This window comes from Eptatretus burgeri, chromosome 4 (genome assembly GCF_056783735.1).
Source record: "Eptatretus burgeri isolate ZD-2024b chromosome 4, Ebu_testis_v1, whole genome shotgun sequence".
Classification (NCBI taxonomy): Eukaryota; Metazoa; Chordata; class Myxini; order Myxiniformes; family Myxinidae; genus Eptatretus; species Eptatretus burgeri.
The window spans coordinates 6,489,627-6,515,498 of NC_140964.1; the positions used below are offsets into that span (position 1 = coordinate 6,489,627).

The window sequence follows — 25,872 nt, forward strand, 5'->3', positions numbered from 1 at the left end:
TGGATGATTCCTAGGTGCTGGCAAGCAGATTGGCAGGTGAATGTCTTTGTCAGAGTTTCAAATTATTGGATGAGCCAAATATGGCAACTTCATTGAACTGCCATCTGAACAACTCCAAGGACTCACTTTCCTCCCCTAAATTCCATCAAATTAGGAAAAACTCACACGTACCAATCCGGAAGTCACTCGTCACATCCTCCATGCGACGCTGCAGCTCTGTGCCCAACTTCTTCACATTCTCCAGGTCATCCTTCATGGAGTACGAGAGGTCCATAAGGTAATAGAGGTCAATGGGGTAGTCGTCAGCACGTCGAAAACGAATTTCAAATGTCTGCGGTTCACCTGCACCATCCATACAACACAAACTGTACTCGGACATGTGGTATTACCACATTGAGTGGTTGAGCATTTAAAAGTCGAGAATAAGTCTTGTATCAAAAATACATGTACCACACATCCTTCCCCAGTGTCTAAAGGCTCATGCAAGAGCTTGCAGGTATATTACAGGCAGCACAAGGATATTGGGAGATTATTATTATTATACTTGTACAATGTACATGAGTAAAACCTGAAAACACGAGAAAAAATAAGGGTGGAGTGTCTGCAGCTCCACAAAGTCATTTTGGACAAAATGAGCAACATGCTGCCATTTGGGATCGGTCGGCAGAAGGAATTGTAGCGGGGTGTCAACAGATTGGTATGGATTATCCTACCAAGAATATCCACACATGCAAACATGTTGATGCATCAGCTGCTGTCTGTCCACATAACCAACATACCCTAATGCCTAATCAATCTGCTGTCTAACTGTCTATAGCATGCTTTCTGCTGGTGACAAATCCTGAATTGAGGTCTTAGAGTGATGAGATATATAGTGGTATCCTCATGCTCCCAAACTCCAAACTCCAAACTCCAAACTCCAAACAGCAGAGGTCGTCATTGCGTTTAGTTTATTCTTTACCCTTTGAGGCTCCCATTACCAAGCTTGCCATACATGTGCTTTCAAACACCACAGCCCTTTTATCACCCATTTTCATGAGCCAATTCATGCCAGCAGTGCTAGCAGTACCAGCACGCAGCTTGAGAGTGATTTGCTGTGGGAATAGCTGGACTATGTGCTCGGGCCGCAACTTGCGTCCCCGTGGACTCAGCGGCCGGTCCACGTCGATCCGCGTCAGACCCTTTGGCCTTTCCAGTCGCGACTCGGGGCATCCACGTTCTCGAAGCCTCTCCTCCAGGTCACAACGCACCGACGTCGGCTCCCCCGGGCCTGTAAAGTTCTGATGGCAGGGCCACGAGAACAGTTAGTCGATGATCTTCGCACACTACACACTACATCATCGCCGATGCATTTTGTTTGCTGCTGTTTTTAATACAAGAATCTTGGCTCATGGAGGAGCTAAACGACAATGGGCAACAGATACACAAAGTACCAAAGGCTATGATGGATAGACATGCACAAAGAGGAATAGCAATGGCCCGGGGAGGAACAAAATGGGAAAGTACAGGAACGAATCACATTTTAACATTGAGGATCATCACTTGTGTGTTTCCACAGAAGAAAATGTATTGGAACAGCGTCGGGGATGCTAACACTTGTGACTGGCATGCTTACCATGCTCGAATGCGTACAGCATCTCGTTCTGATGCTGTGATGACATCATCACATTCACAAGGTATACACTGAAACCATCCGGAGACTCCATCAGCTTCAGCCTAGTCTAACTGAACCGTAATAAGGAAACCTTGTGGAGCAGCTCTGTGACCTCCTGGCTTACAAATTATTAAATATCACGCGTTTTGTTACGTGCACACCAAGTTTGAGGCACGAACGTTGAAACCGATTCCAGTGAGACTCAGACCCACCAGCAATGTGCACCACGCACAGTGTCTTCCCACAAGGATGCATTCACCGCAGGAACGCACGTTCGCCAAAAGGCACTCGTTCTGCAGCTCTGAACGAACAAACAAACAAAAAAGTCCATGGAGCCTTTACAAAGAGAGACACCCATAAAGTCAGGTCCTCTGAACGGACCGAGTCCCTCATTGGTACAAACCTGCCCAGATGGTCATTTTTCCCACCAGGTGACACAAGGTGAGGAAGACCCAAACGGGCTTTGCTCTCACTCGGTGAAGCTTCCCGAGCGTCCGGAGATCTCTCTGTCCCACCATTCTTGCTGCAGTTCAGACAAATAACTTGCATCAAACGCACGAACAAAGGCTTTCACAGTTTGCATTGCTGGTGATAATTGGTTTGCGTGGAAACTCAGAATCGATGGTCGATTCCCATGGCATCCATACCATGCTCAGGAAAACCAAAACTGCACCCACTTCAACATCCATCGGTTTATCATTGAAATCCATATCAATCTGCTTTTTATCATAAATTATTCATCACAATGGACCATGAAGGAATTATCTTTATAAAGGACACCTAGATCATCCAGCAAATGGAAAGATTTTTGAGATGACCTTAACAGACACCATCCATTCCATCCATTGGGACCATACTCTGTGCAGAGTATCAGTGCTGCCGAAGCAGTCTCCTGGATTATTGGGCACAATCCTGGACAGGTCGTCACAACACAGGATACTTGAATGGCTCAATCGTCTTAGCAAGATGCTGTGCCCCTATACCAGTGTACTGGTACTCATTTCGCCAACCTCAGAATGATGACAGTCCGAGTCAACCCCACCTGGTATTAATTAAACGGAAGAACGTGATTTGAACTCAGGACCTAAGGATCCCAAGCCTGCCAGCCTAACGATAAAGCAAACACCAAGCATAGACACCATCACTCCGATTAAAAACAATGTTTCTCTTATTTACCAGACAAGGCTGTGGAACAGATAAGATAATAGGAGAGGACACTGTTTCAAAGACAGAAATAAAAGTGCTGTTGTCATAATGAAACAAGACAACAGGTCGAAACCATTTCCGTTAAGGACAATTATGGTGGAGTCAGATTGTGGAGAAATCTGATTGTGTCAGATTGTGAAGAAATTGTGCAAACCACAAAAGTTCCCAGTATTATCTTCGAAATTCATAAAAATATTCTTTGTATTTTCAGACAATTTTGTTCATTCATCTCTCATACAAATAACCACATAATCAATTTTTTATAATATTTCACAAGTTCAATGTTTGATGTTGTATTCCTTCCAAATTCTTTAAACCATTTATCAATATATATATATATATATATATATATATATATATATATATATATATATATATATATATATATATATATATATATATATATATATATACACACATGTATTTATACATATTTTTTTTTTTCATGAATTTCAAGTGGTATTAGCAAAAAACACACAATTTGGGCGTCAAGTTAGACAGCTAGCCAAAATTCAAACATATTTCTTGTCACAAATCTGCAACCGCAGCACAGAAAGGGTTTTTAAAAAAAAAACACTTTTGATTCCAACTAACCCGTTTTGTGTCGCCTTCAACTTGCCACGGATGTGAAACTACCTGCAGAAATCAGTCGGTGAAATGGTAGTTTCAAACTTTTCTCCAAACTGAAATAGTAGTTTCAAATGAAATAATTACCCCAACAGCGGTAGTTTCAACAACTTTCATCCAGAGGAAGGTCGATGTTTGGATCAAAAAACAAAATTGACCCCAAATAAAACCATATTATTGGGTTTCAGGCCTCGATCGGATCTTGTGCTTATACACAAATGAGCATCGATAGGTATCGCAAATGAGCATCCAAAGGTATCACAAACGAGCATCAAAAGATATCGTAAATAAGCATCGGTAGGTATCACAAACGAGCATCAAAAGGTATCACAAACAAGCATCGATAGGTATCACAAACAAGCATCCAAAGGTATCACAAACGAGCATCAAAAGATATCGTAAATAAGCATCGGTAGGTATCACAAACGAGCATCAAAAGGTATCACAAACGAGCATCAAAAGATATCGTAAATAAGCATCGGTAGGTATCACAAACGAGCATCAAAAGGTATCACAAACGAGCATCGATAGGTATCACAAACGAGCATCAAAAGATATCGTAAATAAGCATTGGTAGGTATCACAATTGAGCATCGATAGGTATCACAAACGAGCATCAAAAGGTATCACAAATGAGCATCAGTAGCTATTTCAAATGAGCATTAATATAGATATCGCAAATGAACATCAATATAGGTATCGCAAATGAACATCAATAGGTATCGCAAATGAGAATCAAAAGATATCATAAATGAGCATCAGGAGTTATCGCAAACAAGCAACAAGAGGTATCGCAAACGAGCAGCAATATGTATGGCAAATGAGCAACAATAGGTATCACAATTGAGCATCAAGAGGTATCGCAAATGAGAAGCAGTAGGTATCACAAACCAGCATCAAAAGATATCGTAAATGAGTATCAGGAGTTCTCACAAATGAGCAACAATAGGCATCGCAAACGAGCATCAGTCGGTATCGCAAATGAACATCAATAAGTGTCACAAACGAGTATCAAAAGGTATCACAAATGAGCATCAATAGTTATTGCAAATGAGTATCGGTCAGTATCGCAAACAGATATCAATAGTTATTGCAAACGAGCATCAAAGGGCATCGCAAAACACTGGAATTTTTACTCTTCATGAGTTTTAAAAATAAAATTCAAATGAATAATTCTCAGTCTTTTTTATTTAAAAGCATTGAAGGCTTAAAAAGGAGACAAACAATTGTACGTGCATCACATGTGAGACAGGGCTGTTCGGTGACATCAAAGTGCATTTATAGAAATCCAGATATTCACAGAAAAATGACAAATGTACATTTACCTTGATTGTCTGTTGCCCAATTGTGTGTGTGTTTGTACATTTGCCATCTCTTACCTTCTGTGGCCTTACAATACCACAAGCCTCGATATCGGTATTAAAGGAAACAGTAATTATGTGACTTGAACCTCGAGTCCCCACATGACAAACCGAGTACAGTATACTGAAGTGGAAATGTTAAATAGGCCGATAACCCAATTAAATGTTCAGATTGAAACAAGTCATACCAATTACGTGCTTTATGATACACCTAACAATAACATTTAAACATAACTCCTTTATGCACAATGAGGACTCTTCGTTTTCTAGAAGAGCAATTACTTGGTTTCTATAGCAATGGCTGCCTGTGGGGGTCACAAGGCTGAAAATAATGGATGGCGTTTGGACACAAAGAGCTAAAGCCGCTTGGGGAAAGTGAGATTTTGATCCTAAATGTTTCCAGATGGTGCAAGGAGTCGGGTGAGCTTGAGTGATCAAGGCAGGAAGAGGTCAATACCCCGGCACGTTTCACGTGGCGGTGCCGACTTGTCTAAAGAAACACAAATGGCGGAAACAAGCCCCTTGCAACAAGCTACATTTGACATTACAATTAATAGTCTTCATCTCGCAATGAGCCAGAAGTCAACACAACATACTCACCGAACCCTTACAGTTCCTCACCTCCACCAATATAGGCATCACGAGTCCGTTTCACAATGATTAGCCATTAACTTAGGATGTGCACCTAACAATGCTACTTGCAGTATGTGTTTGAACAAGGTTTGACAACATTTTACAGGTGTGGGCATCAATGGGTTAGGAGAACCAAAAAAAAACTCACCACTCAGGCCAAGAGAGTGATCTCGTGAATGCTTACCAACATCCAAATGAGGCGGACCCCCCCCCCCCCCCACAATAACATCTCAACACAAACTCAGTTGCCTTAGGTAATACTACACCCTGATTGGCCAAGTGGACTAGCTTTGCAAAGTCTATTCAACTGACACAAATCTGGCTAATTATCAGGCAAAGTCACAGGACATGGTCTTGCTGCTTGAATGTGTTTGTTTAAACAATATTCCTGTAGAAACATGGATATGTCAGGCCTCGTGGTTGATGTATTGCGTTTTCTGACCATCTCAACCACAAATCCACGATGCATATCCATCTTTAGAGTCTACAAAGGTGAGGGGTTGGGAGGAACCAACAAGTAAAACAAAAGACTGTGTTGGTGATGGTGGTGATGATGTGGAGAACAGGCCATTTTGGTGATGGTCAGGTCAGGTATGGGAGTATGCGCCGGAGTAGTGCGTTTGGTGATGGTAGTGCTAATTTTGATGATGACAGTGTGTTGGTGATGGTGGTGAGGACATCAAGGATGACAGGCTGTGTTTATGAAAACTTTGAAGATGGTAAACTAGATTCATCCCATCTTGCTTTCAATCATCCTACCTTTCTTCCCACCCATGGTACACTGAATCCTGTGGTGAGACAGTTGCTCTAAAACAATTTTCCTTCTCTTCCTGGAAGGCAAATCCGACCAAAGGCATTCTCGGTGGATTCCAAAGAGCCCGCAACAAGTGGGTGTCCACTCTCAGGAGTGCTGGAAAACAACATCTGTCCAACCTCAAAAATGAACTTTCAAAATTGTCTCCCTCCTCTAAAACCTGGTGGCACCTTGTTAAGTCTGACTGGTGTACGCTCGCCTTCCATCCGTTCCCTCTCTTCAAATGGCATCACAGCCGACTCAGCTCGTGAGAAGGCTGAATGCCTCAATTCTGTGTTTGCTTTCAAATCTTGTGTCCCCAACCCCTCTCTCTTAGTACCAATTCTTCCCTCTCATACCGAACTGCTCCTGGATTCTGTATCTTTTGCACCTGAGAAGGTAGAGAAGGTTCTTTCAACCCTCGACTCTGTCTCTGCCACCGGACCAGACGGCATCAGCTCATGTCTGCTAAAAACCTGCTCTGTTGGTCTTGCACTTCCTTTCTCTCCCCTTATCACCCTATCATTTGCACTCGGTCATCTTCGATCTGCTTGGAATTCTGGCAACATCACTGCACTACATAAAAAGGTACAAAAACGGATACCTTAACTACAGACCTTTGAGCTTACTTCCAACCATCAACAAGGTCATATAATCCATCATCACAGTTGATATCAAATCCTTCCTTGTCTCCAACAGCCTCATGTCATATCATATCATGAGTTCAGATTCAGACCTGATCACTCCACCTTGGACATGTTGCTTCAACTCTCCCAACGATGGATGGATGGAGGCCCTCAAAGCCAAACATGAGATCAGGGCAGTCTCTCTGGACATAGCTCAAGATTTCAATGCAGTCTGACATCCTGCCTTCCTCTCCAAACTCTGCCAATGGCATCCAAGGCCAATTCCACTCTTGGCTTACTGACCTCTACTGTCGTAGCAAATGTGTGGCTCTCAGCAGGATCCTTTCATCTCATCTCCGTGACAACGATCTCCGTGACAACGATTAGCCCCAAAGCAGTGTCTCGAACACAGTCTGCTTCTTCATCTTCATCATTCAACCTGGTGTTGGCTTCATGGATAGGGTGGTGGCTTGGGATCCTAGCGTCCTGAGTTAAACCCCCGTTGGCTGCTGAATTAACACCAGGGGGTTGACTCAGCCTGTCATCCTTCCGAGGTGGGTGAAATGAGTACCAGTGTAGCAGACAAAAGGCTACACACGAAGGTAATGGGTATCAACAGATTTATTAAATCTGGTATTGGTGTGGCACAGGCATGATAGGTCGAATGGCCTCCTCCTGCGCAAAATTTCCTTGTAATCAACAATCTCTCTGACTCTGGAAAATCCTCTTGATGATGACTCCACCCACTGTCGTGACATCCCTCACCCTTCAGACAGGCAGGCTGCAGCCTCTTCCTTCTCTTCAGACTTTGACAAAATCACGAGATGATCAAACACTTGGAATATGTCCGTTCAATTCAGATAAATCTCAATCTCTCTCTGAAAGGACTGTCTGATGACCCCCATCTACTTCCTTAAAGGGGAACACCAACGCTCAAACCACCTCACTGCTAATCTATTCCTCAATACCCTACAGAATAGATATGAGGTGTCTCTATCCGATTTCCGAATGATAAAGTGGGTAAATTTGCGATTAAGAGTCGAAATCTCCCTTTTCAGATGAGCCGTGACATCACAACCAGAAGTAGACCACCACATCCGTACTGTTTCCGGGTTACATCGTGGTACGATTTCATTCAAACGGGGAATAATTTTCCTTTTTTCACCAATATGCCGGGTCGCTGCGTCCTTGGTGGTTGTGTATTAATACAAACCGAGATGGTTTCATGTGAGACCAATGGCCGAAACACCCTGAGCTTGCCAGAAATTGGACGACGTTTGTCCGAAATACCCGAGTGTGGATCGGGCATACAAAATGTTCACTTTTATGCTCGGAACATATTACTGAGCACTGTTATGAAACAACAGACATGGCAAGATCTTGTGGTTATCCACCATGATTGAGAGAGGATACCATCACCTTGGTTAAGCGAAAGAAACAGCCATCGCTCGAAACTGGAAGAACATCTCGACCCAGCTACCAGCACATGCGCACAGGTGATTTGAGTGGTGAAACAAACACCTGTGTTGGCCCGCCTGTGACCGATCTCACCTCGCCATCTCCCACCTTGACGGAAGGACACGACATGGCACGACCACGGACACGACGGTGAAAGCATTCGTCACCCATTTGTGTCATGTGGTGTCCGTGCCATGATTCTGTTGAAGTAATACAACTGATTTATCAATTAATACAAAATTCCTTGTAAACCGTCAATTGAATGGAAAAACAAAACCTACCAATCTGTGGTGAACATGTGACCAGGGTTTTCATTTTCCACCAACAACTCCATTGGTGCCATCTTCATCTGAGTTGCTTCAGATGTTAGGGTTGGGGTTAGTGCCATCTAACAGCTTGGTTTCTGAGAACCTTCAGTTGCTAATGACGGTGGAATCAGTATTGGAATCTGAGTTTTAAAAATACATTGTTTCTCTATGTGAGCCACCATTTGGGTCAAAGTGGGTTCAAGGTGTGACACCACATTTTCAAAAATTTTCAGAAAAAAAAAATGCATTTGGGTTCCCCATTAACAATCCTCTTGAGGCAGTTCAGTCACTCAAACTCCTGGTCTCACTCTCAGCCATATTTCCAAGTTGTCCTTGAAAGCCAGTCACCAACTGGGCATCCTCTGTCCAACAAAGTTCTTTCTTGGAACACCTGAAGTCTGATCCACCGACAAGGCCTTCACCAGCAGCTTGAAGTACTGCTGTCCGCTCTGGGCTGGTGTCCTGCTTCACACACTTTGCTCAGCTTGTTGTTGTGGAAACCAAGACCTTCAAAATCATTGGAAGTTCCTGCAATCAAGCTGTGAATCTTGGCCAGGTACAACTGTAGCACAAACAGGTCAATGGTCTCTCTCTATCATCCACAGCCTCATTTATGGTCTTGCAACCTCTGTCCTTTCCATGCTTCCCCCATGCCCCCACAGGTTTCTGCAGCATGTACACAGGTCACCAACAACCCCATTCTGGTGGAACTCCCAAAATCTAGGCTCATTGCTCACATACACATGAAAATCCATTCATTTTCCTTTTCTTTCCCACCTGTGCAACTAAGTTCACATTCTTCCCTCCAGTGTCTCAAAACAGCTCTTCACCACAATGATCTTTTCCACCCTCCCCAAGTTGACCACTTTCCCAATTTCCAGTTTTTACTTGCTTGGGGTTTGCTTCTGTATCCATCTTGTCCACCCTGTCCATCCTCATTGTTCTCCACATCCCTTATTTTTCAAAGTCTCTCCTGTTATTTTCATTCTGTTACATTCTGATCCGTTCTGTATTTTAACTCTGCCATGATCCTGGACTCTGCACACAAACATTTAAAACGCTGATCTGTGTTTCACCTGCCAATTTAATTTCAGGTTGATCTCATCACAGTTACATTACATTTAGTCCACCTAATCTCGAAGAGGGCTGACGGGATGGCCTCGAGATAAACACACACTCGTCTCTAAGCTGTCTCACCTGGGTTCGAATCCTGACCCATCTATAAACTGTCAGCTCGATGCTTCAGAGACAAGGTGATCCATCAATGTGTGTACCGTCAGAAGGACTTTGAACGGCCATCCCATCTGCCGGAATTAGTTGGTAGATGTTAAAGATCCCATGGTGTCTTTTGCTAAGCATAGGTGAGTCATCACCGGCACCCTAAACAAGTTATAAATTCCGGCCCGAACTACTGCTGGGAAGGCAATGGCAAGAATCTCCTTTGGCAGGACTGAAACCTCCTTTGGGCAGAACACCAGAACATGAAAACCTTGTTTTTCAATCACCATTATCAAAACATTTCCAGGTCATCACAGTTTGTTGGTGACATCACAGGCTGTCTTCTCAAGCAATTCCCACGTGAGTGGTATGATCTCAATGAAACAAAGTTCAAAACCTTTTTTCTACTTTTTTTGGGGTGGGGAGAAAATAAAATTAAACAAATAAATATATTTAACTTTTCAACGTCCCACAAGCAAAATAACTTGTTTGACTTCATTGCTACAAACAAGGATCTGTACGTAAGCAAAACGCTCATTTATGCTCATGTGAGAGTGTCATCTGCAATTGAGGAATTTAAAATGATTATAAGAAATCAGCTTTGTTATGTACAATGGGACAATTGTGTGCAAATCAAACCTTTAACATTAAAAGATACATCACCAACCACAACAGATCCATGACCCCAGGGGCTTGCCCCATCACACTCAACAATGTCCAGTCTCACTGCCTTCAAAGCCTTTCCACTTTGTGGTCTCGAGGTCAAAATGAACCATCAATGGCTCAGCATGATGACACCATCAGTCAGTGCATCACGTGGTGTCAGCACAAACATTTATAATATAAACAAGGCTCACCATTCCAATGGCAACTGGATTGTGCCCCCATCGTCTTCAGCACCAAAACTATTGCAAGATATTTTGTTGCCGAGAATCTGTGCAGTTGGGATTCAGGATGCGGTAAATTGGAAGAACCAACATGAACACTGGAGAGACTGCAGAGGTTTAAATTTGGGAAAGTATAAAATGACCGTTTTTACAGCCATTTTTCCCTGCTGTGCAGGGGTTTGGCTTTTTGTGAGGCAATGTTTTATGGCCGGATGCCCTTCCTGACACCAACCCTGGTCGCCTCTTACGACACACAGGGATATGGTACACCTATTCTAACCGGGGCATACACCGGGACCAGTACACTGGTACTCATTTCGCCGACCTCGGAAGGATGACAGGCTGAGTCAACCCCCTGGTGTTAATTCAGCAGCCAACGGGGCTTGAACTCAGGACACTGGGATCCCAAGCCGCCACCCTAACCACTAAGCCAACACCAGGCTCCAAATTTGGGAAAGTATACAACAGAGAATGAAAAGCACATTTACCTTGTTGCCCAAACCCTCAATCAGAGAGAACAATTTATCCTCTCCCCGACTCCAGAAACAGCAAAAACACTGCACATTCTCTACCAATTAGGAATAAACAGATATGCCTTAAAACGCTCTGGTGCAATTTATACAACTGGAGTTCATAGAACATCAGTCTTGAGAAAAGTGACGTGGGAGGGGTCTTTTGAATGCTTCCTTTGCATTGCTGAGCACAAGCAGCCTTTCTGTCTGAATCTCTAGTACAACAAAACAATAGTAGCACAACAACAAAACACAACCACACCTATCATTCTCTGCCAAATTCATTCCCTCAAAGGGACTGAATTAGGCAAAGAATGACAGGACATTCAATCCCAAGCAAAGCTAAGGAGTTCAAGGGTTGCCCCTCGTCGATTTGCAGCAAGCAAAAATATATTTCCCCCCTATTTTTGGTAATTCAACTCTATTTAAAAACTTTTTATCCAAAAAAATAGCAAAAAACAGTGGGTTTTCTTTTCCCCTTTTTTTTTGGTTTTACCATTTTGTCGCCTTTTTCCTGTTTTTTCAATATCGGATTGTGTGGTATTTTTTCCTCACAATTTAGTGTTATTTTTTCACTATTTTCTGGGACTCAGTTTTTTGCACTGAAGCTTGTTGCTATTTTTGTCCTATTTTGCTTTGTTCCAAAACTGGCTATTTAAAATATTTTTTTTCTTATGGAGACCAAAAAAGGAAGATAAAGATTTTTGTATATATTTTTCCCCTATTTTTTTTGACTCAGGTGATCTCCTTGGGATCCTCTGATCTTGGTTCGTAGTTCCCTGAGCCCTTGAATTGCTATGCTGTCTGTGGAGACTTCATCTTGACCTGGGAGTACTGCAAGTTCTCAGCAGGTGAGCACTCAAAAGACTCACCAGCTGGAATCTTGTACAGAATACGAGTTCATCGCAATCCTTGAGCGTGATGATGTACCATAGCCACCATTAGCCAGCTGGTGTCATGTGTGTGCTCCAACTGAAATTAATTAAAGCCATTACAAATGGCTCATTTAAAATTAAAATGTCAAAACCAATGTTGAAGAAATATTCAATAAGAGAGACGAGTGGAGGATTTCTCCCATTTCTAATTCCTTTATTTGCTGGTTTAAGTGTGGCTGAAGCATTGACGGGTGGTATTAAAGCAGCGGTGAAAACTGCCAACGAAAGGAAGGCTTAACTCCGGGCTCAAAAAGAATTGGAAAGACATAACAAAGAGTTGGAGAAACAAATCAGTGGAAGTGGTGTAATTGTAGATTTTGCTGAAAAATTTGAAAGTCTGCCTCATAAAGCAAAATTGTTGGTTGGAGATATCCTTTCTTCTATCGCACAAGCAGGTGTAAAATTAACTAAAAGGGTTAATGGATTATATCTTTCTAATAAATAAATGAGCATTGATTTAAAGAATTTGGAAAGAATACATCAAATTTAGAACTTATCAAATATTGTAAGAAATTAAAAATTCATAATGTGGTTATTTGTATGAGAGATGAATTAACAAACGTGTCTAAACATACAAAGAATATTATTATGAACTTAGAAGATAATAATGGGAAAGGTTCTCATTGGGTTTGTATTTTTAATCGTCAAGACAAATATTATTTTGCTAGTTTTGGTCTTCCACCACCTGTTGAAGTAATAAAATTCTTACAGAATGGTGTTTATCAAACATTTCAAGTCCAAGAATTAAATTCCAAGTGTTGTGGTCAATTATGTCTATATGTGACTTCAACTCAACAAAAATAAGAATTTTTATGACTTTATTTTTAATCTAATATAAATGACATGTTGGTAAAGATGGTTCTATCTTCGGTGTATCCCAAAAACTGGATATTGATTTATCAAATTATTACACAAGGGCACAGGCTGAACGACAGAAATATAGTATAGCAAAAAATAATATGAAAAATGCTTATAAATTAATAAAATTATCCAAGCCCAACTGACACGAATGACTTGGTGAGATTCAGCGATTTATCACAATATATATATATATATATATATATATATATATATATATATATATATATATATATATATATATATATATATATATATATCCTTAAATAAAACAGCTGTGTATTCCAAAGATAGAGAAGTGTTGATTTTATCTCCAGGTAATATAGAATTCACAGTTCCAATTAAAATAAAATTTTATAAAGAAGGGCGTATCGTTTGTCTGAGAATAGAACAATGGGGATATGATATGAATGATTTAGGGTATAATTGGTCATTTAAAATTAACCTCGAAGACCTGGAACAATTAAATCAGTCTCGTAAGGAGGAATATTATCCACTTGGTGCCGAGAATGAGTTTTGTGGAAGCACGATTAGCAAACAACAAATAAAAGAATTTAATAAGGGTAAAATCGATAATGGTTTTGCCATAGTTTAGATCATGAAAACACAAATAACAGGATTATATATAATAAGTCAGGAAATACAAAATTATTTAACTATGGGAAGATGGGGAGGTATTTCCTGTTATTATATTAATCTGTCATTATATTTCTCATACATAAATGACAGCAAGAAGGCTTCAATAAAATTATCATTTCTGTCTCCAAGCATACCTTCAAGAAAAGGGTATTCGGTATTTTAATATGTTCTACAACATAAGAATGAGGTATTTTCAATAAAAGATTGGCTTTATACTGATGTTAATAAACCAACAACCTTGGATTTAATTAAAATGTTAAATAATGAAAAAATTTCAAAGTTAAGAAAACGCAAGGCTCTTTTAGAAATACAGAATAAAATTTTATTGGTGTCCTGTTGTAAAAAAAAAAATAAAAAAAATTGGATACAGGAATAACAAGAAATCCTGATGAATATATGTATGATATTCTATGGGGTGTAAGTGATTCAAGGATAGTAAAGGATGAGGAAGGAGTTGAAGAAACTGAGACAAGAGAGAAGGAGGAGAGGAAGAGGGAGGAAAGAGAGAATGAATAAATATAAAAATATGGAAACCAGTGAGATTAATAAAAGATTGGAGGTATGACAGAAAATAAATAAATCTCAATGCACCGAGGAGGAAAACAAAGAATTGACCAGTCTATAAGAAATACTTGCGTCAAGACTATTAACATCGATTTCAGGAGAAGATATAAACGAGAAAGTGGAGATAAAGAAGAGAAAGAAGGAAAAGATTATATTATTGATGACGTTGGTGTGATTGATTTTGATTAAAGTTTTCCATTTTTTTTCTTAAATAAATGGAGGAGAGAGTGAAGACATTTCTGAGGATTGTTTATGTTTTAAAAATTAAGATTCAAATGTGCATGTTGGAAACTAAAAACGTTTTCACACTCTGTAGGAATTTTTCTCATAAATCAATGAGTTATTGTCTAAAATGTAAAAAGAAAACCAAGATTAAAAATATCTCATGTTAAAAGTAAAAATAATAGGTTCAAACAAAAAGGTACATGTTCGGTGTGTGGCTCAAAAAAGAGTGAATTCACCAAACACAAACTCGGAGGAGATATACAAAAGTTTTCATTAGGAAGTAAATTTACAACTACTGGAATACCAGGGGAATTACATCTACCAGGGTATTCTTTCTGTGGTTCAGGAACAAACTTGAATAAAAGATTAGATGAGGCTGACAATCCTAAACCGTTGAGCAAACCTACAATAGGGTTGATGAAGTGTGCATGAGGCACGATATCTATTATGGAAATAGCACAACGTTGGAAGAAAAACATGAAGCCGATAGAGAAATGTTGTATAATTTGTCTCTGATACAAAATCCAACCTTGAGAGAAAAAGTTGATAGGTTCATCGTGAAGAAGATGATCAGTGCTAAATTGAAACTTGGGCTTGGAAATTCAAAAAAAAAAAAAAAAAATACTTATCGGCTCGAATGATGTCATTAAGATTGAAGAGCAATTCGCTGATTAATTACATAAACCAATAATCACAAAGTTTCATAGAAGGAAAGTTTATTCCAACGAAGTTGATTATATCTGGTCCGCTGATTTGATTGAATTCAATAATGATAAGGGGTACAAGTATGCTTTAACCATTATTGATTTGAGAAGTAGATATGCGTGGGTTGTCCCTTTAAAAAACAAAACAGGCAATACTCTTATGTTAGCTTTCCAACAGATATTTAATAAAAGTAAGCGAAAACCTAAAAAATTGTGGACTGATGAGGGGACAGAGTTCTACAACAAAACATTTAGGAATTTTCTTTAAAATAACATTATATTTATACAGCACCTTTAATGAAGGAAAAGTGGTTGTTATTGAGCGATTCAATCGCACTTTAAAAGAGGGACTATATAAAAAATTCACTCAACTCTGTTCTCAACAATGGTTATCTTTAATTCAGGATATTGTAGATAAGTATAATGATATGATTCACACCTCAACGAATACTAAACCATCAGAAATATTTACAAAATCAGAATATGAAAAAGAGATTAATGTCAGAAAGCCTAAGTTCAAAGTTGGTGATATAGTAAGAATAGACAGGTGGAAATCTCATTTTGAAAAAGGTTATACTAAGCGATAGACAAATGAACTTGTTTTTTTTTAAAACAAAAAGTTGAGATAAACTTTGTTCTGTTAGTATTCTGATGATTTAAAAGATAACCATGAGAGACAAGGGCACAGAATGCTTCCTCATTTTCACGGCACGACTGTGTTCTCAGAACACTTCCCCATTTTACAAAACTCACCCTAACAGCCCTTTCTTTCATGCTTGAAGAGATAAAGTGAATATAACAGAAAAATTAAGTTGTTCCCCAAAGTAGAACATGGACAAATATTCATTGGTTCGCTCTTTGAGTGGAATGAAAATATGAAAGGAAAGAAGTGCTTTAATCAGTAAGTCTCAATTTTACATTTGCTTGTATGGGAGGGGGAGGAAATCAGTGTCCTATTTTGGGCTTTTCGGGCTTATGTTAGAAAGTTTTTCCCTTTTTCCCCATTCATTTGAATGGATGCCTCAGAAGCCCCATTTATCCTCTACTCACTCCATTGAAAAATAATAATAATTGAAACTTGGCACATGTGAAGTACTCCCCGTGGGAAATTAGTATGATTTTGATGATGTCATAGGTGGCTTCGTTCTGACATAATGATGGCATAAGTCAAATGCTTTATCCGATCAGTTTAAAAAAATATTTGAGGGTCATCGAGGGTTAGATTGTATGGGGGTGAAAAAAAATTGATGTCATCGAGTCACGTGGTTCGGCAGCCATATTGTTTTTAACATGAAAACCTTCAAAAATCTTCTCCAAACTGGCTGAATAGATCGAGGCGAAACTTTTCAGGTATGATCGCCTATCCAAGAGGAACAAAAAGTTCTCCAACTATGACATCATAAGTCACATGCGTTGGCACCTATGATTTTTTTTGAAGAATAACCCTTTAAAAACCTTCCTCCCCAGAATAGCTTGACAGATCAAGGGGAAACTTCACCCACATGTTCCCCAAGCCTTGGGATACCAGGTTGTTCATGAATAATAAATAAGTCACATGGTCTGGCAGCCATATTGCATTGAACAGAAATCTTTTTTGAAGTATATTCTCTTGAACTGCTTCATCAATCAACTTGAAATGTCAAGGTTATGATTGAGTCTTGTGGAATATATGTTTAAAATTTCAACCTGATCGGAAACATAATCTGGCAACCAAAATTATTCAATATTTTGAATTTGGGTTCAGGGATTTAAATCAAACTTAATACAAGTATGTATAAAGATGTAATAATGTGGGTGGAGGCATATCTGGCGACGTTGAAGAGTGCCCTTCTAGTCTGAACTGTTTCTTGGTGCTGAAAATGAATCTTTTGTTTACCCGGCTCAATTTTGACTTTTTAAGTCAGAAAACTAGGTCATTAGGTCAAACGTCATCAGATCCACATCTAGATTGTTTATAATGTCCATTGACGAAGATAGTTCAGATCTCATTGTATAAATGGTGCCAGGTGGTTTATCTGTCATGATTCGTCAACCATTTACATTAAGCTCGAAAACATAATCGTTTCTCGCCTGAGTGGTTGTGAAAAAATGATGTCAGTTGTTAGGGTTAGCCAAACTAACCCTAACCACTTTCTTCAGCGGCTGCACAGTCACCACCACCTGCCCCAGTAGCACCTCCACCACTGCCTGCCCCACTGCACCATCACCACTGCCTGCCCTCTCTGCACCTCCACCACCGCCTGCCCCTGCGACACCATCACCACTTCCAATACCCTCAGCAACCTCACTCCACAACCGTAAACAACTTTTGACCACAAATTTCTCACATTCTACTACTTGATGCAAATTATCTATCCGTTCCTTCAACCTCGTAATAACTATCCTCAAGTGGGCTATCTCCACACACTTCCTCCAACAACGAGTACCCTCTGCTTCTCCTATTCTCTATGTTGCCCACATTGTGCATCTATCACATTTTATATTTCCTTTTCCTTTGCGCTCCATTTATACCCTTTTGTCCCCACCATATCCCCAAGGCCCCAACTGACTTACACTTTAGGCCTCACCCTGCCTCTTCCAATGAATACAAATACCTGCTAAACTGCTACGAACACAATTGCAACCTTTGTCGATACAAAACTCACAACCCCTGACACAAATCATGATAACAAAATACACAAAACAACACCCGAAAAAAAACCGATCTTGATCTGTCCTCGGAGCGAACAACATAATCTCATGCAAACAACCCCAGTAGCACCTCCATTGTGATCTCATAGCCGCTGGAGGGAAAAAAAAGATTTGATCTCTTCCACGAGCCTCGACTATGCATAACAAGCTCAAATGAGCTAAGATCCTCGTCCTCTTAACGATGACGTCATAAAACGATTATGACATCATTGTGATGTATCAGGTTTGCGATAAATTATCTGTACGAATGCCCGGGTTGATTCCCGCAAACAAAATTCAAACAGCTTGCTGAGTTTCGGAGATAATGGTATAGGCGATTTCCATTAGCGGCGATATTATGTCAACTTTTTTTCTAGGAAGCATTTCCAAAATCGGAGATGGTTACTGCCTGCGCGTGGGCTTTCTGCATATACATGGCAAGTTTCACGAAGATCCGATGAAAACTCTGGGTTGAGAAATAAAAAATATGTCAAAAAATAGGAATGACGTCATAAAAATTGATATGACGTCATAGTGATGCATCATATGTGCCAATGCCCTGTTCGATTCCCGCAAACATAATTTAAAAAGCCTGCCTAGTTTCGGAGATAATTTTTCAGGCGATTTCCATTAGTGGAGATATTTTGACGTCATAACTTTTTTTTTTCTCGGAGGAATTTTCAAAATCGGAGATGGTTACTGTCTGCGCAGGGTATTTTTACATAAAAATGCCAAGTTTCAGGAAGTTTCGATGAAAACTGTAGGCTGTGAAACAAAAAAAGTCTACAAGAAGAAGATGAAGAACAACAACGTGAGTAAGACTTAGAGATCCTCCACGAGGATCTCAAAACTGGACATGATTCCCTCCACCCACATTATTACGGCATGAAACACACTTGTATCAAGTTTGACTTGGACCCCTTCAGCCGAAGGGCCGTCTTAACAGCATTGTAAGCTCTGGGCTAAGCAATGCACTGGGGCCCCTACCCACCCACCCATGGGAATAAAAATGTAAATACATGAACACTTAAAACAAAAGCAAACACCAACACAACTTCACACCAATGAGGCAATTAAAATCCACAGCTGCAAGCCAGATTAACAACATTATAACAATACAATATTATTGCGTAAACAATACAATATTATTGCAGATTAACAACATGATAAGAAATAACATTTGTCAGATAGTTATGCACAAATTATTTAGATTATAAATATAATTTGAAAAGGGATTTGAATCCCAGGTCTTTCCAGTGAGAGGTCGAGTAATTATCCACTCTGCCAAGAGATCTCTCATAAACAATATGGCAGCATGGGGCCCCGAGAATCGTGGGGCCCCTGGGCAACTGCCCAGTGTGCCCATGCCTTAAGATGGCCCAGTTCAGCCGTTCTGAAGTTTATATCACGGTAACGAAAACCTAGCCTGAATGGACAGAGAGACAGACAAACCTAACATGGATGGACAGACAGACAGCCGAATGGACAACCCAAGAACATAATGCCGTGCCAGCGACTTTGTCAGTGATGGCAGAAAAAAAATTGGGTGTTGATATGGCACAGGCATGATGATCAAAATAGCCTTCTCCTATGCCCAAATGCAACTCTCAGCCATGCACGAGAAGGAGAAGGGGGAGGGGATGGAGGAGAAGGAGAAGGAGAAGGAGAAGGAAGGGGGAAGGAGGAAGGAGGAGCAGGAAAGAAGAAGGAGAAGGAGAAGAAGGAGAAAGAGAAAGAGAAAGAGAAAGAGAAAGAGAAGGAGAAGGAGGAGGAGGAGGAGGAGGAGGAGGAGAATACGTATAAACATTCTCATCTGGAAGCACTTGTAAAGAGTATTCACCTAAACCAAGGAAATGAAGAGAAAGAAAATATTAATACAAATATTGAAACGAATGTGTATGTAGACTTGTTTTATACACGTTTACATTGTATCAGTTTGTTGTGATCAAAACAATTTTGGTGATATTTTGTAAAATACAGTAACATCGATCACATCACTTGTGATTCCATCAGTGAAGTATTGGTAATTTAAACAGACTTAACCCCCTTCACCCCCACCCATATGTCTCCACATTGACAAACAAAACTTGTGGTTTTCACCTGAATATAACCAAAGCAAATATAACTTTTTCAAGTTACCATATCTCAAGTTTAAACTTAGTTATTCAAGTTAAAATGCTTAACTGCATCATTTTTGTTGAAAGAGGAAGAATTAACGAGGTTAAAATGTCGACAAAATATGTTTGACCTCATCCGTTTTGAATGTGACCCCATCATAATACAATAGCTTTTTGTTCATGCAGTCGCATATTTAAATAATAATTGAACCCAGACAGCCTGCACCCGGTCCTTCCTGTCCGGCAGGTGCTTTAGCGATCAGGCAGTGCACCGTGGCCAGTTCTTGGTCATAAAGGATCATTATGTGTGACGTCATCAGCTGATGGTGGAGAACGCATTAGCAAATGAAATCCACGCTGGCGCAGTGCGATCTGGCAAGAATTGACTTGAGGGTGGGGAAAATCGGGCACACGAGATGTACAGCATCACCACCGGATGGGAATTACAACAAAAGGAAAAGTTAAAGTCAGGGAAATGCAGCAGGATAGTGAACTCGCACCACACCATGGAAGTCCACCTGATCTCAGCCAAACATCTCCAAAAGCCATTAAAAATAGAGGGAGCATGAGCATCATGTTCAACGGAGATGATGCAACAAACTCCGTCAACGTCACAAAGAATAAACACGAAGAGACTCGTATCTAACTTACGGTTTTGAGGTCTCTGCAGAAGCACCACCAGTGGAGGCAAACTGTCGAAGAGCTCCGGCAATTCCCGTCTCACCGATTCTCTCCAGCCCTGCCCGTCCAGCCCGCCTCCGAGGAATCCTGACTCGAAATCCACTCCCACCACTCCAATCAGAGCATCAGACCATCTAAGTTATGGGAATCAAATCTTCTATACAGAGTGTAAAACCAGACTTTTCAAAACTGGACCATCAAATCATGGTGACCATCAAATCATGACAAAAATGTCGTTGATCCTCAAAGTCACCTGCTCAAATCAGAATAAACACTGAAGTTTTAATGACTTGGTGACCTGTGAACAGTATTGAAGACCATCAAACATTTCTCCAGTTAATGCATAATACTGGTGATGCGTTTTTGAATCTCCGCTCCAGTGGGCTCCGCATTTTCAGATCCCAAAGCAGCGCCCACACCTCCATCTGTGTGTGGAATTGACCACACCTTACCCTCAACTTACTTTTTCCCATGTGACGTGACTTACATAAAACAATATCCCAAACACCAAATGGGCCAGTGATGACCCAAAAGGAGGTTACAGACCAAGAAGGGTGCCGACCAGTCAAGGTGTTCAATCCTACACTCCTGCAAAGCAATCCCGTAATGGCCTTGATTAGAGGCTTTCAAATACTGCATTTAAAATTCATTATTTCCCATTACCAATTACAATTCAGCAACACATCCGACACTTATCCTTGAAGTTCCACTTGATGTGAAAACATTCAAATCAAAATTACCCCCGTGTGGGGGTGACGGTCATCTCTATAATGTTTTTTACTATCATAATCGATGAACCGTTGCCAGATATCTCCTAAAATGACAGACGAGATAGGTTTTGAAAATGGCGACTTTCACAACTTTCGTGACCTCGTGACCTTGACCCTGACCTCAAATCCGGGAAAAAATGTCGTTGGGTATCACTCATCGACCTCTACCCACATACCAAATTTCATCAAGATCGGAAGTAAAAAGTTTTCTTTGTACCGGGAGGTGTTCTTGACCATCTCCAGGTTACGTGGCAGCCAAACGGGACGGAAATTCAAAAATCTGTCCGGTTAGATACAAGACAAGACAATATTTTTTACTATCATAATCAATAAACAGTTGCCGAATATCTTGTAGAATGGCAGACTAGATAGGTTTTGAAAATGGCGATTTTTATAACTTATGTGACCTCGTGACCTTGACCCTGACCTTGAACCCGGACAAAAGTTATATCGTTGTGCAACACTCATCGACCTCTACCCACATACCAAGTTTCATCAAGATCGGAAAGAAAAATTGTTGACGGACGGACATTTGGTCCGGCTTTATTAGGTCATCTCGGTAGAGATGACCTAAAAAGGAATGTTCACTTTGTGTCATGGAAATGACAAAACAACATGAAACAGAACCTCTCCTTCCTCCCTCACACAATTAAACTGATGATCTTCAACGCAAGATCTATTTACAGCCTCGACGCTTCTATACATTTCCCTCTCAATTGCCATCCCAACACCAAAATCCTTAAGCCTTTAACTCCTCAACACATTAGCTTGTTCTGATCATATTTTTTGTTCTAATCACTATTTTAATGCAGAAACATGTTTTTCATCAAAGTGTGTATTTTAGCTTGTACAAAGCAAAACAACACTTTTTACACAAAAAAATTTATGCAAAAAAGGTCAAATTTACCAAACAAGTATTTTTACAACACATTAGCTTGTTCTGACTACATTTTTCGTTCCAAATAAATAAAACAATGCAGAAACGGTGTATTTTAGCTTGTACTAAACAAAATAACATTTTACACAAAAAACCTAATTCAAGCAAAAAAAGGTCTTCATTGCCAAACACAAACGTTTTTAAGACATTAGGGGAGTATCGAGGGAGGCTATCCGTGCACCACTCCCAGAACTCTCCCAAACCAACCAACTTCCTTTTATGGTCCTATTACACATTTGAGATGTTAACAAAAAAATATTCCCAGCACTCTGGCAATATTCAAGATGGTGTCCAAAATGACCACCAAAATGGGTAAAATCATAGAATATGGTATTTAACATCTCAAAAATGTGGCAAATTGGAAAAATAATCATTGGATTTGGTTCCTGATCATTAGTTACTAGTTTCTGATAATTGGCTGTATACTGCTTTCTGCATTTTGGGTGGTATTGGGCCTCTGTTGCAAACAAATCAAATCCTCGGATTCGCCTTAAGAGAAACTCATGATTGTTCTCTTCTGCTATTTGCAGCACTTTCTGCCATCCATCACGTTCAAATGAAGAGGTGCCTTCCTTTGTGTCAATGCCTGCCTTTTTCACATGGAATTGGCCTTCAGTGTTGCAGGAAATACAATCAGGTTCAAAAAAGATCATTTCTGATGCTTTCTTGCGCTTTACCATTCCTTCTTGGCTGGTAGATGGTCCAGGAGCTTCAGGATCGTTGGATGGTTTACTAGCTGTTAACCTATGTAGTTTCAGGGTAAATGTTTGGTAACATCCTCGATGATCGCCCGAGTTCTCCTGGATCTCATCAGGAATGCCCTGACAGATATCTGTCATTCGATATGAAGAACCTGGTGGTTCAGCAAAGCGACGATCCCGTATATTTTTGACAAGTGCCAATCTATCATTTGGATTCGTCAAGTCTGAAAAATATGTGAACGATCCATGCTTTATTCCAGACATATCAATGACACAATGTTCCTGTTTGCATTTTCTTTCCATTTCAACAACTTTCTTTTGACAATGACATTAAACAATTTCTTGCTTGTCTGACATCTTGACTTGTGATCTTGACTAGCTTGTGATCTTGTGATCTTGACTTGTGATCTTGTGATCTTGACATCTTGACTTGTGATCTTGACTTGATCTTGACTAGCTAGTCGTGCAAAGCTAATTAATCAAACCTGGAAAGAGAAAAAAATACACATAAAAAGATTAATACACATAATACTTGTGTGTATGTAAATATTCAAAGTGCATCAGGGTGTGTACAGAGGTGTGTGTGTGTAGGTGTGTGTGTGTGTGTGTGTGTGTGTGTGTGTGTGTGTGTGTGTGTGTGTGTGTGTGTGTGTGTGTGTGTGTGTGTGTGTGTGTGTGTGTGTGTGTGTGTGTGTGTGTGTGTGTGTGTGTGTGTGTGTGTGTGTGTGTGTGTGTGTGTGTGTGTGTGTGTGTGTGTGTGTGTGTGTGTGTGTGTGTGGGGTCTGACTTTCAAATTGTCTGCCATCTTCAATTCCAAGTATGATAATAATAAACATCCTTGATAAGAATTACAAGACGAATATTCTATGGTTCTGCCCCTCTATTATTATTACTACATTAATGATTATTTGAAGCTGACATTTGATATTTACTATGATTTTACCATTTCAAAAACCATTTTGAACTCCATCTTGGATTTTATGGATGGCAACAAAACATAAATCACCACATCGGCCTATTCGTTTCTAATAATCAAGAACATATATTACAATGAATCCAAATATTAATTTACTGGATATTATTCTTAGTTTCAGGCTGTTATATACAATTTTCTATGATTTTGCCTATTGTGGTGGCCATTTTGGATGGCATCTTTAAATTTAAGCATTGTAGCAAAATTCAATCACTGGGTATTAGTTACTAATGATGAGATTCACATTATTCCAATGAATAATTTACAATTTTGTCACAGTTTTTGGCTGTTATATATAATTTTCTATGATTTTTCACATTTGGGCAGCCATTTTTGACGCCATCTTGGATTTTTTTTAAATGGCAACAAGGCCCAATTATCAGAAACTCGTAACTAATGATCAGGAACGAAATTCCAAAGATTATTTTTCCAATTTGCCACATTTTTGAGATGTTAAATACCATATTCTATGATTTTACCCATTTTGGTGGCCATTTTGGACACCATCTTGAATATCGCCAGAGTGCTGGGAAATTTTTTTGTTAACATCTCAAATGTTTCATCAGACCATAAAAGTAAGCTAAAAAAGTTGGTGTGGTGGAGTACTGGGGGAGGGGGGGGACACGGATACCCTCCATAGAAACTTGACTACATTGGCTTGCTGTTTGAAATCACTATATACATGTAGAAACATGTGTTTTTCATCAAATAGTGTGCGTTTTAGCTTGTACTAACAGTGTGGTATGACGTGTCATCCCATAGGATTTTTGTGCTAAAATTTATTTTTTTGCTGTATTGGGTTGATTTGGAGTCCTGCTCCTGGAAGATGATGGGGTTCAAATTTTCCGACCCCTCGACCACCCCCTGTGGGGGGCCATTTTCATCCCGGGACCCCCCAGACTGACCCCTTGCCTATCTTCGCTAATAATGATTGTTTTCATGATCTTTAGGTCGTTTTAGGGGTTTTAGATCATACTGAGCCAACACTCACTGACAAATATATCCTGGTGTTGGCTCAGTGGTTAGGGTAGCGGCTTGGGATCCAAGAGTCCCGAGTTCAAGCCCCGTTGGCCACTGAATTAATACACACCAGGGGGTTGACTCAGCCTGAAATCCTTCTGAGGTCGGTAAATTGAGTACCAGCTTGCTGGGATAATTGAGCCATTCGAGGTCAGAAAATCATCTATGGCAGCGGGTAGATGAGGCACGAATTAGCGACTGCTAATATACTTGCAGAACGGTATGAAGTGCACTCCGCCTTAGGGGGGAGACCGGTTCAAGTGACAATAGGACTGGCAACCACTGTAGATTATTTCTGCCATCGCCCGGCAAAATGCCCGAGTACGCTCGATCAGATGAGATCATACCGACCTCATTTATGACACTCTCGAAGCGACCGGAAGTTGCTATTAGCGACTTCCAGTGGCTACTGCAGATTTCCAGTGACAATCGGCGTCATACTCAGGGTCCTTTTCATGCTAGCCAGAAACAGTCATGTAGTACCTCTTTCTATGGGTTTTTAGGCATGGGGAAATGATTGGTGCAGTTATTTTCATGATCAGACTGACCTGTGATGAGATGTATAAACACATAATATCGTTGAAGTTGCACAAACGTTTAATAAGCGAACAGATACAAATAAAAACAAAGGGATACATGAAGAACAAAAACATACAGAACAGCTTAGATAGTATTTCATTGAAACTAATTCAAGATGACAGCATATTCATCAACCTCATCCTCATGCACATCTTCCCTTATTACATTTGCACATTCCCTTGTATAACATTTGCAGAGACGAGTACAAGGCAGGCC

The 25,872-nt window shown here is 40.2% G+C and overlaps 1 protein-coding gene across 2 annotated transcripts in view; it reads right to left on the reverse strand.

The window, feature by feature from the left end:
- LOC147027398 (integrin beta-1-like) overlaps positions 1-20,762 on the reverse strand; it is a 62,571-nt gene extending 41,809 nt beyond the window's left edge. The window contains exons 1-6 of one of the 2 annotated variants that reach the window (XM_085876756.1): positions 20,647-20,728; positions 3,455-3,496; positions 2,058-2,177; positions 1,867-1,955; positions 1,070-1,280; positions 172-342 (exon numbers count right to left, since the gene is read on the reverse strand). In XM_085876756.1, coding sequence (XP_085732882.1) covers positions 172-342; positions 1,070-1,280; positions 1,867-1,955; positions 2,058-2,172 — 586 coding nt within the window. In that variant the 5' untranslated portion in view covers positions 2,173-2,177; positions 3,455-3,496; positions 20,647-20,728. Of the gene's footprint in view, positions 1-171; positions 343-1,069; positions 1,281-1,866; positions 1,956-2,057; positions 2,178-3,454; positions 3,497-20,646 lie in introns of both variants that reach the window. The other variant, XM_085876755.1, reaches the window with a different exon arrangement.
- Positions 20,763-25,872: the final 5,110 nt, after the last annotated feature.